Source organism: Dendrobates tinctorius, unplaced genomic scaffold (assembly GCF_039654945.1).
Source record: "Dendrobates tinctorius isolate UK_male_01 unplaced genomic scaffold, ASM3965494v1 ptg000278l, whole genome shotgun sequence".
Classification (NCBI taxonomy): Eukaryota; Metazoa; Chordata; class Amphibia; order Anura; family Dendrobatidae; genus Dendrobates; species Dendrobates tinctorius.
Genome location: NW_027361945.1, coordinates 70,385 through 82,994, shown reverse-complemented (window position 1 = coordinate 82,994; position 12,610 = coordinate 70,385). Strand labels below are relative to the sequence as shown.

At 40.6% G+C, this 12,610-nt stretch overlaps 1 protein-coding gene across 2 annotated transcripts; it reads right to left on the bottom strand.

Annotated features, from left to right (window-relative positions):
- Positions 1-1,334: 1,334 nt before the first annotated feature.
- Positions 1,335-9,216, bottom strand: LOC141072594 (serine/threonine-protein kinase H1-like). Of its 2 annotated transcripts, XM_073559876.1 has the most exons (3): positions 8,217-9,216; positions 6,772-6,812; positions 4,812-5,022 (listed from the first exon to the last, which is right to left on the bottom strand). In XM_073559876.1, exons 1-3 carry the CDS (start codon positions 9,144-9,146, stop codon positions 4,947-4,949), a joined length of 1,047 nt encoding a protein of 348 aa, XP_073415977.1. In that variant the 5' UTR covers positions 9,147-9,216; the 3' UTR covers positions 4,812-4,946. The 2 variants fall into 2 exon arrangements, with proteins under 2 accessions (XP_073415976.1, XP_073415977.1); XM_073559875.1 differs by lacking the exon at positions 6,772-6,812 and having other exon boundaries at positions 1,335-5,022.
- Positions 9,217-12,610: the final 3,394 nt, after the last annotated feature.

Genomic DNA, 12,610 nt, shown 5'->3' with positions numbered 1-12,610 from the left:
ATAAAAAAGCCAGACTTGAGTTTGCCAAACTACATGTTGACAAGCCACTAAGCTTCTGGGAGAATGTCCTATGGACAGATGAGGCAAAAATGGAACTTTTTGGCAAGGCACATCAGCTCTATGTTCACAGATGGAAAAATGAAACATATCAAGAAAAGAACACTGTCCCTACTGTGAAACATGGAGGAGGCTCTGTTATGTTCTGGGGCTGTTTTCCTGCACAGGGTGTCTAGAATCTGTGCAGGGTACAAAGAAATATCAAGACTATCAAGGGATTCTAGAGAGAAATGTACTGCCCAATGTCAGAAAGCTTGGTCTCAGTCGCAGGTCCTGGGTCTTGCAGCAGGATAATGACCCAAAACACACAGCTAAAAACACCCAAGAATGGCTAAGAGGAAAACATTGGACTATTCTGAAGTGGCCTTCTATGAGCCCTGACCGAAATCCTATTGAGCATCTTTGGAAAGAGCTGAAACATGCCGTCTGGAAAAGGCAACCTTCAAATGCGAGAGAACTGGAGCAGTTTGCTCTTGAGGAGTGAGCCAAAATACCTGTTGAGTGGTGCAGAAGTCTCATTAACAGTTATAGGAATCGTTTGATTGCAGCGATTGCCTCAAAAGGTTGTGCAACAAAATATTAAGGTAGGGGACCATCATTTCTATCCAGGCCTATTTCATGAGTTTTAATTAGTTTTACATTCTGTGGAAGCATGGTTGAAAAGCAATGTCTGACTTTCATTTGTTCATTTTCATAGATTTTTTATTTAATACTGTTGCCAGATTCAAGTTATTTATGTGACCATTGTGGGTTTTTCTGTCATTAAACGAGGGGTACCAACAATTTTGACCACGTGTGTACATATTATGTATATGAATAAAAGAGTTCCATTTTTTTTTCCGTCTTAAACAAGTCTTGTGCGGTTTTGGATATGTGCTTTAAGTCAGTATCCTACGTGTGTATGTGACCATATACCGTATATTTACTACACACATACACCGTGGTGACTGGAAGCAGATATCCAAAAACACAAGAATGGTTAAAGAAAAAAAAAATGCCCTGTTGTAAACTGGCCTGCACAGAGTCACAATCACATTCTACAGTGGAGAGGCGAATTCTGCCTTTGGGACAGGGAAACCTGCATATTTTTACAATTACAAACCCCCACTAATCAAAGGTGACAACTGTATCTGTGGGATAGTAGAGAGAATGATGAAATCTCTCATTTCAGCATCAAACACTCCAAAGAGATTTTGCAGCATGTTTACATGGAGATGTATAGCTCTGCCTAGGTGCTGTTCACACAACTTTAAATCAAGACTATTTGCCAAGTCATTTCATTTTTCTATATATCTTTTTATTGAAGAGGCATCCAGGAAATAATACACAGTGCTGCGGTGGTGTATAAGTACACGTATTGGTGAACCTGTCATACTCCGGACACTTTCCTATCTGCGGGTTGCACTTACAGAGCAGGAGCTGAGCACACTGGAATTACATTGTGAGAAAATCTTCAGAATAACGTTTCCATTCCTGAGTATAGCGAGGGCACCCTGTGCGAGCACATATAGATCTAGTGTTCAGTCACAAAACAGGACAGTCCACGAGTGCAGGAGGCCAGAGGATTAATCAGGAGATTTACTGGATTTCTCTTATTGAAACCAAGCACTTCCCCCAATTGTTACTGACATGGCAACATTACATTACCATTAAATAAAAATGCAATTTTCCCCTTAACCAAGTGGGCATATACCAAAGAACGTATCTGTGGGTGCTTACTTCTTCTGGCCAATCAAAACACTGCCATGGAGACGTTAAGAAGGAGGGATATTTGCTCCTTTATTACCGGGGGATATAACTTTGGAACAAGGGGCACAGAATAAAATAAACTGGTCCATAATCAGAGGATCTGCGCCAAATGGAGGAAGGGCTAAGTTTAATTAGAAAAAATCCAATGACAGGTCCTCTGAAATTCACATCACCTACAGTTATAGCTGACTGGTTGGTAAGAGATGATGGGGAAAGACACTTTTCTCCTTTTTCTTATTTTCCAGCATGCGTGAAAACTGGACAGCACAAGAAAAAGGTTAGTAAAGGCCAAGGAAAACGTAACAGGTTGAAAAGCGGAGGATGCCAAAATAAAAGTAGTTTTGGATTATCAGGCAGCCATGGGAAAGTCTAAAAATATGTTTAGGAAAGGAAAACTCCGGTAAAATCACACAATATAAAATGTAACACCAGTTGTCAAACAATAGGTGTAGCCACGGACCTTTCCTCCACAGCCAAGTCTCCCCCACTGACCACTGCCAGGTTATCAGGATTATCCCAAACATGGACTGTACAACTTCATAAAGACCCATGTGTGTTTTGTAGACTCTCTTCCTGGCTGAGTTTATAGATTACTGCCTGATTTGATGTGTTTTTTTGAATTGCATTGACTCCTCCAGTCTGGAAAGAAGCGCAATCACACAAATCTAATATCACTTCTAGTAGTAATCTTGAATAATCAACAGAAGCCAAGGAGAACTACTAATATTTGGCGCCCTGCTTAAACCTAAGCAGAAATTGAGAAGTGGCAGAGAGGCCCTGCTATCCCCCAGTGGCCTGTTCATCACACTGATTAGAGCTGGGAGAACAGATTCCAAGGACCGGGTCTATCAGCCAGGTTAGTAGTCTCTGACAAGATGCCTGTGATCCCTTTACCTCCCATCTCCTCTTGATTATCCAAGCTGGAATGACGTCATCATTGCAGGACGATGGCACTAGAGAATCACGCCATCCCCGCTAATCAAGAGAGGAGCCGGGATGCTGAGAGGTGGGGACATTCACAGATTACTGACCTGGTCCATGGACTGCCAATCAATTCTCCCATCTAGAACACTGATATTTCTTGGGAAATTTATGCTATGTTGTGTTGTAAACAATTAAAGAACTATTCTAATTTCAGGATTATCAAATTCTAAATTTAAGGAAGGTCACTTTATAAATTTGCTTAGCACACACTGCTCTCTAAGACGTTTCCTGCAGATCAGATCTCCCTGGAAAAAAATATAGATAGAATAATTGAAATGTACACAAGAAACAAATGTTCCTCCTTTTAAAGAGCACTTTTCAATGGATTTTTTAATTTAAACTGAGTATCTTCTGCAATCTCCGCTGCTCCACGGATTCTGGAACAGTTTTTCTTCTGTGCAACTCCATTCCAAAGTGACGTCCTTCCAAAAAGTAAAAAATGCATATACGACAGAACTTCTGCCATTGAGGAGAAACAGCAAACACCCACAGGGAGGGGTTCTGTGCTATACGCACTGCTGGTAGGCTATTAGCACCATTGTTATGGGGGAGGGTAAAACTTTGGAACGGAGAGGACAGAAAAAAAATATTCTTCAATCAGTAGAATTTTGTAAACTTAAGGTGGTCTTAAGGTCTCTACAATAGTAGAAGACAATGCTCACCACATAATGCTGTCTGCAGCCTTATTTTGTTGTTGGGTTTTTTGCATAGTTTATATTTTTCTTTGGTCCGACATTTCAAATAGTTTCATCAAAGCTCACAAAAATAATACTTTAACTAAATGCCTTTCAGGCAGCAGAGAGGTTGTCTGGGGGTATAACATTGATGACGTATTTAGGATAAGTGAAGAGTATCACATCAGTGGAGGTATGACATTCGGTGCCCCCACAGATCAGCGGTGGCCGGACATACAGTAGTACAGCCATGTCTAGTATCCACAGCTACACGTCAGCTCCTACATAAGATGCAGAGCAGCGGTTATCAGCTCTGCTCAGTGTGTACATCCGGCTACCACCCACCGCAATCATCATCAGTCGATCTGTGAGGGTGCGGGGGGGGGGGGGGGCGGCTGTATTACCACCCATCCAATACTCATGACCCATACTACAAATAGGCCATCAATAAATGACCAGACAAACTTCCCAGAGAAATTACATTTCTTTCTTTTTCACCAAATCGACTATACAAGCTTGTGAAAACTTTTGTATGTGCACTTCCCCACTAAAAGTGCCTATTTATAGGAATTAAGGAAAAAAGCACTGAGTGCCTATAATTTTGACTGCCGAGTCCCCACACACACGAATGCTCGGCTCAGGACAGCCTTCACGTGTTCTCAATCGGGAGAGGGGATGAGGCCGCTACCATACACATCTTCCCTGAGAACAAAAGGTTCCTGACCTTTCCCGGTCTCACCATCCCTCAGAGAGTCAGGAGGCCGATACACATCAGATGGACGACTATTTTGGCCAACTTTAATCTTATGTGCATGAAGGCCTTAAAGTGTCAACTTCACTGGAAAATGTTTACTGAGGAGGATTGCATTTGGCCACTGATGAAATTAAAAATGTGATTATTTTGAGAGCTAGCACAGCACCTGGAGGATTACTAATTCAAAGATATCCAAAGGCGGCTGCTAAAATGTTTCTCCATGTATTCAGAGCATAATGCTTTCCATAGGAAATGCTCCAGAAACACCATATCCACGCCGCACCATACTTACTATAACCACTAACTCCTCAGTCACACTTTGCGGGATGCTGGCTGAGTCACAGTAGCCTTTAGAGGCGTCATGTGCTGGTGAATTCCACATTTTCTTGTACAGCTCTGATGTAACATGAATCTGCTGGTTAACATTCATTGGTCCGTGACAGAAGGCACTGGAGACGTCAGTCACTATAACATTGTGCAATGTGCTCATCCGTAGTAGTGCTGTTGGTAGCGCAAATTCAGTTCACGTAATTCTCGCTCTCTCACGCGCCGTGACTTAGTGGACTTTGTTGACCGACTGGAACGAACAGACTGTGCAGACTTTGTACTCTGACAGCGGGATGATGCTCGCTTGAGTAGGTTCTGAGAGATGGACCTGTGCAGGTTTTTCATAGATGAAGAGGCAGCCATACTCACTACCCAGGGGTGCTTAAGAGACTGTGTTGCAGTCATTCTCTCAGACGGCTCCACCATAAGCAGACGATCAATAAAGTCTTTGGCCAAGTTGGAAACGCTTGGCCATGGCTGCAGATTAAAAACAAAGGTTTGAGTACACATCTCACAGACAGTGCAACAGCTTTTGACGATTAACTTCAACATGAAAAGACTGGATGTTAGTCATTTTAGGACTGGGACAATTTGGGCTGAGGACATGACCAATGTTTTTTTTTTTTTCCAAACTTGTCCCATTTACATTCTGGCAATCAGAACTTATTTTTTGTTTGCACGACCTGAAGGAGAATGTGCTTTTTTGTGAGACAAGATGGTTTTATGCAGGTGCCATGTTTTGTTAAGATACATTAGGGCATGTGCACACAGAGGATTTATTCTGCATTTCCAGATCACAAATTCAAAGCAGTTGAGGAGTTTTGAGATTTACAGATCATCCATTCAGTTTCCACTCAAAGATCTCTGCGTGCACATAGCCTCAGGGCTTCATCCAACAGCAGGAGTGAGGTATCAATATGTATGAAAGAACATTTTTGGATTTTAACCTCACTTCATGCCATGAATGTCCATCAAGCCATCTGTGCAGCCTCCCAAAACCTTATCAGCTGTTGGTCAAAGAACATTTTGTTACTGGTCAGCAGGCTGATTTCCATTTTCTACTTATGTTGTGTTTCATTCTCATATTAAAGGGGACGTCCCCAGGACATTACCGACTATGACTGCAGGTGTCTTCACAGTTTCTTGACGAAGGAATCTACCAAAACGCGCGTCGGGGCGTGCATCCGCACCTTCCCGGGAACCCCACTTGTTTTAGGTTATCTTTTTCATGCTGCATATGTTCAATTTATTCTGATACCTTTACTGTTGTTGGCCATTCCTAACCTTAAGGCAATATCCCACTTGGTTCAGCTTTTGTGACATAGCAATAGTAATTTTTTTATTTTTGCATTTTTCGGGTTTTACTCTTGGGCTATTTCACATATTTTTTATTATGCACTATTTTGTTGTGTATTAATTGCCGTATTATCTGGATTAGTTTCAATTATTATTTCTTTATATGCACTATTTAGAATTATATTGATATATGGCTCATCGGTATTTATTAGTAATTTGTATAATACATTCAGCATGTAAATTTATCTAAGGTTATAGAAACATCTTTATCTAATGTTACATAATAATTTATTTATTTATATAAAAATATTTTGTTACCTTAGATTATATATTTTAATATTTGTCCCAGCTGCATTTTATCCTTATCTCTTTTTGTGTATTTCTGTTATTTGTGTGGTGCACCTTTTTATAACACTTGTATTGTTGCCAACACTTCTAATAAAGGCATTATTTTATATTAATTAAATTCTCCCTGTCTGGATATTTATCTATTAATTTATTCATAAACAGATATTTTTTCCTGGTTTCTATAAACAGTCTCCCAGTTTTTTGGTGGACATAGTCGCGTAGTGCACATGGGATTTTTAGAAATCTCATCCACTATGCTGTAACATCTGTCCGATGTGGTTTTGACGCTGGTTTTGACGCAGTGTCCAACCCACTGCAATTCCTGAACGTAGGAACATACTCCTCATGCTTGATAATCAACTTGGTGCATCTAGCCTAAGGAGAGGAATTCATTATTCCCTATTTTGACCGTTTCTCGGCTTAAAGGAATTAAATCTGGAGGAAGGTGATGATCGTAAGTCAGCATCCCATGCTGATCAGCTATATTAGACTAGTTTATCAGCCTACTTTTTCATGAGCAACGATGAGGAGAAAATTATCACTAGTTCGATTATATAGCCCTAGTTATCTGCAGCACATCACCTGTTTTCTGGGATGAGTTGCTCTGATGCGAGTATCGGCTTCTGCAAAAAGAACCACAAAGAAAAGAGAAACCAGCTCACACTTGCTGTAGTAAATGTGATTATCACATATACTCGAGTATAAGCCGAGTTTTTCAGCACATTTTTTATGCTGAAAAAGACCCCCTTGGCTTATACTCGAGTGAGAGTCCCACAATATGGAGGGGGAGCTGCAGCTGCGATGCAGTGGGTCACAGGAGGCAGGAGCCGGCTGCTGCGGCTAAAGCATGTGCCCGCTGCTAAAGAGAAATGAATATTCACTTCTCTCCACTCCCATGGGCATGGAGGGCAGTGAATATTCATTCTCTTAAGTAGCGGGCACACGCGATCGCCCGGCCACTGCAGGAAGCTGGCAGCTGCGGCTAACACTGTGCCCGTTACTAAATAGCAATGAATACTCAAATGCTCTCCATGCACATAGTCCCGGGGTGGAGAGCAGTATTACAGCAGCTGTCTTTGGCTTGTAAGCAGCGCATGACTTCCCTGACATGCGCTGCTTACAAGCATAAATCAGCTGCTGGTGACAGAAAAAGACATTATGAGGGAGCATAAGAAGGTAAGTAGGATGGCTTATTTTTTGATGTTTTTCTGATGGGACCCATGCCCACCAGGATAAGGATGAGGGGGGCCATGCCCAACAGGATAAAGATGATCAGACCATGCCCACCAGGATGGCGATGAGGAGACCATGCCCACCAGGATAGGGATGAGACCATGCCCACCAGGATGTTGATGAGGAGACCATGCACACCAGGATAGGGATGAGGAGGCCATGTATATGACGATGGGGATGATGGGACAATGTATACCAATCTTATCCTTGAGTCAATAAGTTTTCCCAGTTTTTGTGGTAAAATTAGGGGCCTTGGCTTATGTTCGGGTCGGCTTATTCTCGAGTTATACAGTACTTGGAAATAACAAACAAGCTCCACTGCTTACTCAGCATGTCTTCAGAAACGACACAGGAAAATGGCACCCGGCTTCCAAGTCAATATTTGTAAATTAAAATTCAGTATTCTTTATTAGCATCTAGTTAAACTTCAGTAACAAACTCCAGCATAGAAAAACATTTGTTGATCGGTGATACAGTAAGTTTCTGATCACTGGGGGTCTGACAGGTCCAGCGAGCGCTGGAGTCCTCCATTTGGATGAAGTAATTTGGGTGTCCCTCGTGCTCACCAAAACTCAATTTTGGAGCTTGGTTATCCCCATCTCTCCGATAGAGAATTTATGGAGGGATGGTGTGCACGAGAGGCTATTACTTCATTCCAGCAAAGAATTTTAGGTTGGAACCCTCAGAAATTAGCAAACTATCATCTATCCTGAGGATAGGTGATGATCAGTTGATCAGTTGTTTTAGAATGGGCCAATTTAGTTAAATAATGTAAAAAAGATAAAAATACCTACCTCTCCAGAGTAGCTGTATTTTCCCTTTAAAATTTGGCGGTACAGGCGTGATCTATTATCATCCTCAAATGGCATAGTACCACTCAAAAGAATATAGGATATGACTCCTAGAGCCCACATGTCAACAGAGTTTGTGTAAGGTTTTTTCACAAGAATTTCGGGAGCGATGTATTCGGGTGTTCCACATGTTGTCTTCATTAAGCAATCATCCCCTTTTTTTCTAGCACTTGCAAAACCAAAATCTGTAATCATTATTTTGGAGTCTGTTCCAGGGTGATAATACAAAAGATTTTCTGGCTTCAAGTCTCTGTGTGTAATCCCAAGTGTGTGTAAATATTTTACCCCTTCCAAAACCATTTGGAGTACATGAATGGCATCCCGCTCTGTGAAAGAGCCTTTGGCAATTATTCGGTCAAAAAGTTCTCCACCTGTGGCTAACTCCATTACCATATAGACTCTTTCCTGTGTTTCGAACACTTCAATGAGCTGGATGATATTTGTATGTCGCACTCTCCTCAAAACGCTGAGTTCAGACTCACAAACCTCTCGACCTTCTCGGTATTTTGTTTCAATCATCTTAATAGCATATGGCTGCTTAGAGGCTTTGTGCTCCACTCTGATGACGCGGCTGAAGCTTCCTCGACCAATAAGCGCTTTAATATCATATTTTGCAGTTACCCTTGGATCAAATTTAGCTCTATACTTAGCTACTTTATGTCTCCGGGGATCAGCAGTTTCAGCATGACTATGTGGGTTAGAGTAGGGAGGAGCCGGAGAAGCCCCTTTAGTGTCTATTCGTCCATGGTCTGTAATAAAATGCTTGTATTGGTCATTCTTCGGGGCAAGGTAAGGTTCCACTTTTTTCACTAAATCCAGCTGAATGTTCTTTGGAGGTTCGGGAAGCACTTTGCTTGTCCCACAGCCCATCATGGGAAAAACTCAGTCTTCCATGTGGCATTGTGTATGAAAATATAAATTAACTGATGTATTCGCATCAACTGCACCTTGGAAGGAAACAAAAGGCATTTGTAAGAGTAGTGACGAATAATGCTTATGTTATCCTTCATACAAAAAAATATATATATTTTTAGAAATGCAACAAACTTTAAAATTTACTGTAGTCATTCCTGCAAGGTAACACTCACGTCAAGTTCCCAGAAGAGTGTCTACTGCAGATTTTTTTACAGAAATTTGGCAAAACACTCTTGAGTGTCATGAATTGATATGCTGCATCTTCATGTCAATTTACAGTGAGGATTTTCTCTGTAGATTTCATAAAAGAATAAAACAAACCCGAACACGTTCCTCAGACAACATCGTGTTCACAGTGCCATTTTCACAGAAAAAGGCAAGGAAGAATTGGTTCCAGCTGCGTATGAAATCCTTTTCTTCTTTATTGAAAAAACGTATTAAAATGCAAAAAAATCGCTTGTGCGCTCTCCACAGGTGCCATAACAGACAGAGGCTATGCGTTTCGACCTTGTCGGTCTTTAACCAAGCCATACATATACAGCTTATCTTTATATAGAAAATTGTAACCAATCACAACACAATAGTATATCACATGACAGATAAGCAGGTCCTATACAAAATTAAAAGCATTAACCATGATATTTAAGGTACAAAACAAACAGAAAAATGAATGAATAAAAAAAAATTGAATAAACAAAAAAATATGAAAAATTAAAATAAAAAATGATGAATGAATGAGAAAAAAAAAAAAACATGGTAAATTAACAATAATGTAGCATTAAATAATTTCTTTTGTTGAGACCAAAATGGATTCTAGAGTTTAAACGGTGGATCTAATAAGCTTCTCTGGTAAGGAGACGCCGTCTGGCATCCCCTCCCCGAAAAGGTATGGTGACACGTTCTATTCCCTGTACCCGAAAATGCGCTGTATTGCGAGCATGCTGGGATATGAAATGGTAAGAAGCTGCTGATACATTACGATCTGTATTGTTGGTATTATTAATATCACTAAGATGTTCTCTAATTCGTGTTTTTAGTGTCCTAGAAGTACAACCTATATATTATAATTTGCAAGCTTTGCAGTCTATTTTGTATACAACATTGGTCGAATTGCAATTAATATAATTTTTTATTTTAAAATTGACCGTGTTGTCCGTATTTGAGAAATTTTTTGAAATAAATGCGTATTTGCACGTCTTACAATTATTAGACCCGCATTTAAAAAATCCAGTGCAGTTCAACCAATTTTTTGGGGATTTTTTACCCAGAAAAAATAAACTTGGAGATAATTTGTTCCCCAATGTAGGAGCCCTTCTTGATACCACATTAATACCAGGGGTTAAAATACTGGCTAATTTGTCATCTTCAGACAGAATTGGGAGATATTTATCTACAATTTTTCTGATCTGTGTGAACTGAGGACTATATTGAAAACAGATCCCGTATATGGTTTGTTTCTAAAAGTTTCATCTTGTTTTTTGGTTGATGATTTGATTAGATCAGTGCAATTTTTTTACAGCACAATCCTATGTGCTCCGTTTAGTGCCCAGCATGGATACTTGCGATTTTTTAATTTTTCTGTAACAAAATCAAATTCCTTCTTTAGATCCCCATCCACATTACAATTACGTTTTACTCTGGTGAGTTCTCCCACCGGAATGATTTAATTGTGTGTCTGCTGTGACTGCTGGTGGCATGCAATAAAGTATTACCACTCAGTGGTTTGTGAAAGGTTTTTGTAAATATATTTTGATTATTTGTGCTAGTTAATTCCAGATCAAGAAATGAAATTTTCTCAGAATCATATTTGTGTGTGAATTTAATATTGTAATTGTAGGAATTTAAATAGTTAATGAAACCTGGTATGGCAGATATATCTCCATCCCACACTATCAGCGTATCATCAATATATCTGCCAAACCAGTTCATTTGGTCGCAGAAAGGATTATTAGAAGAAAAAATATATTCTGATTCCCAAAAGGACATCACTAGGTTTGCAAGGGAAGTTGAATATTTGGCCCCCACTGCCACACCTGTTATCTGGAAAAAAAAATTCACCATTGAATGCAAAAAAATTGTGTGTCAACAAAAAACGCACCACATTTAACCCCTTTCTGACATCAGACGTACTATCCCGTCCATGGGACCCGGGCCCCTATGCCCATGGACGGGATAGTAGGTCTAGAGCGATCAGCGGCGCCCACGTGGTGAGCGCCGCTGATGGCGGCCGGGTGTCAACTGATTATCACAGCTGACACCCGGCACTATGTGTCAGGAGCGGTCACGGACCACCCCCGACACGTTAACACCTTGCACACCGCGATCAAACACGATCGCGGTGTACCGGGGGTTAAAGGGTTGAGGCATCGGCAGTGAGGGGGCTCCCTCCGTGCTTCCCTGTGCCCCCCACAGCAGCGCAATGTGCAGCGCTGCTGCAGGGGGCTCTATCCCTGCAGGCCCCCGAATCCAAGATGGCGACGGGGACCTTCAGGGGCCTGCAGGGAGCTGGCTTCCTCAGTGCCTGCAAAGCGCAGGCAAGGAGAAAACCTGCACACTGCCTGTGACAGATTGCTGATCTGTCACAGTGATCTGTGAGGTGACAGATCAGCGATCTGTTACAGGACAGTGATGTCCCCCCTGGGACAACCTAATAAAGTTAAAAAAAAAATGTGTAAAAATAATTTTTAAAAAAATTGCTATAAAAAAAAAAATATTCCCTAATACTGTAAATTCATTTTTTGGAAATGAAAAAAAACAAAATAAAAGTACACATATTTGGTATCGCCGCGTCCGTAACGACCTGCCCTATAAAGCTGTCCCATTAGTTAACCCCTTTAGCGAACCCCTTAAAAAATAAAAATAAAAAAATAATGATTTATTATCATACCGCCGAACAAAAAGTGCAATAACGCGCGATCAAAAAGACGCATATAAATATCCATGGTACCGCTGAAAACGTCATCTTGTCCCGCAAAAAAACGAGCTGCCACACAGCATCATCAGAGAAAAAATAAAAAAGTTACAGCTCGCAGAATAAAGCGATGCAAAAATAATTATTTTTTATATAAAATTGTTTTTATTGCATAAAAGCGCTAAAACATAAAAAAAAGACACAAATGAGGTATCGCTGTAACCGTACTGACCCGAAGAATAAAACCGCTTTATAAATTTTACCGCACGCGGAACGGTGTAAACGCACCCCCCAAAAGAAATTCATGAAACGCTGGTTTTTGTTCATTCTGCGTCCCAAAAATCAGAATAAAAAGCGATCAAAAACGTCATGTGCCCGAACATGATACCAATAAAAACATCAACTCGTCCCGCAAAAAATAAGACCTCACATAACTCAGTGGGTCAAAATACAAAAAAATTATAGCTCTCAATATGTGGTGATGCAAAAACTATTTTTACAATAAAAAGCG

Bases quoted from the DNA above. Each gene is read 5' to 3' on its own strand.
- LOC141072594 (XM_073559875.1), bottom strand. From the start codon at position 9,146: ATGATGGGCTGTGGGACAAGCAAAGTGCTTCCCGAACCTCCAAAGAAC. The intron at 5,023-8,216 runs GTAGGTATTTTT...TTTAATCTGCAG, and splicing joins AATACAGCTACTCTGGAGAG to CCATGGCCAAGCGTTTCCAA.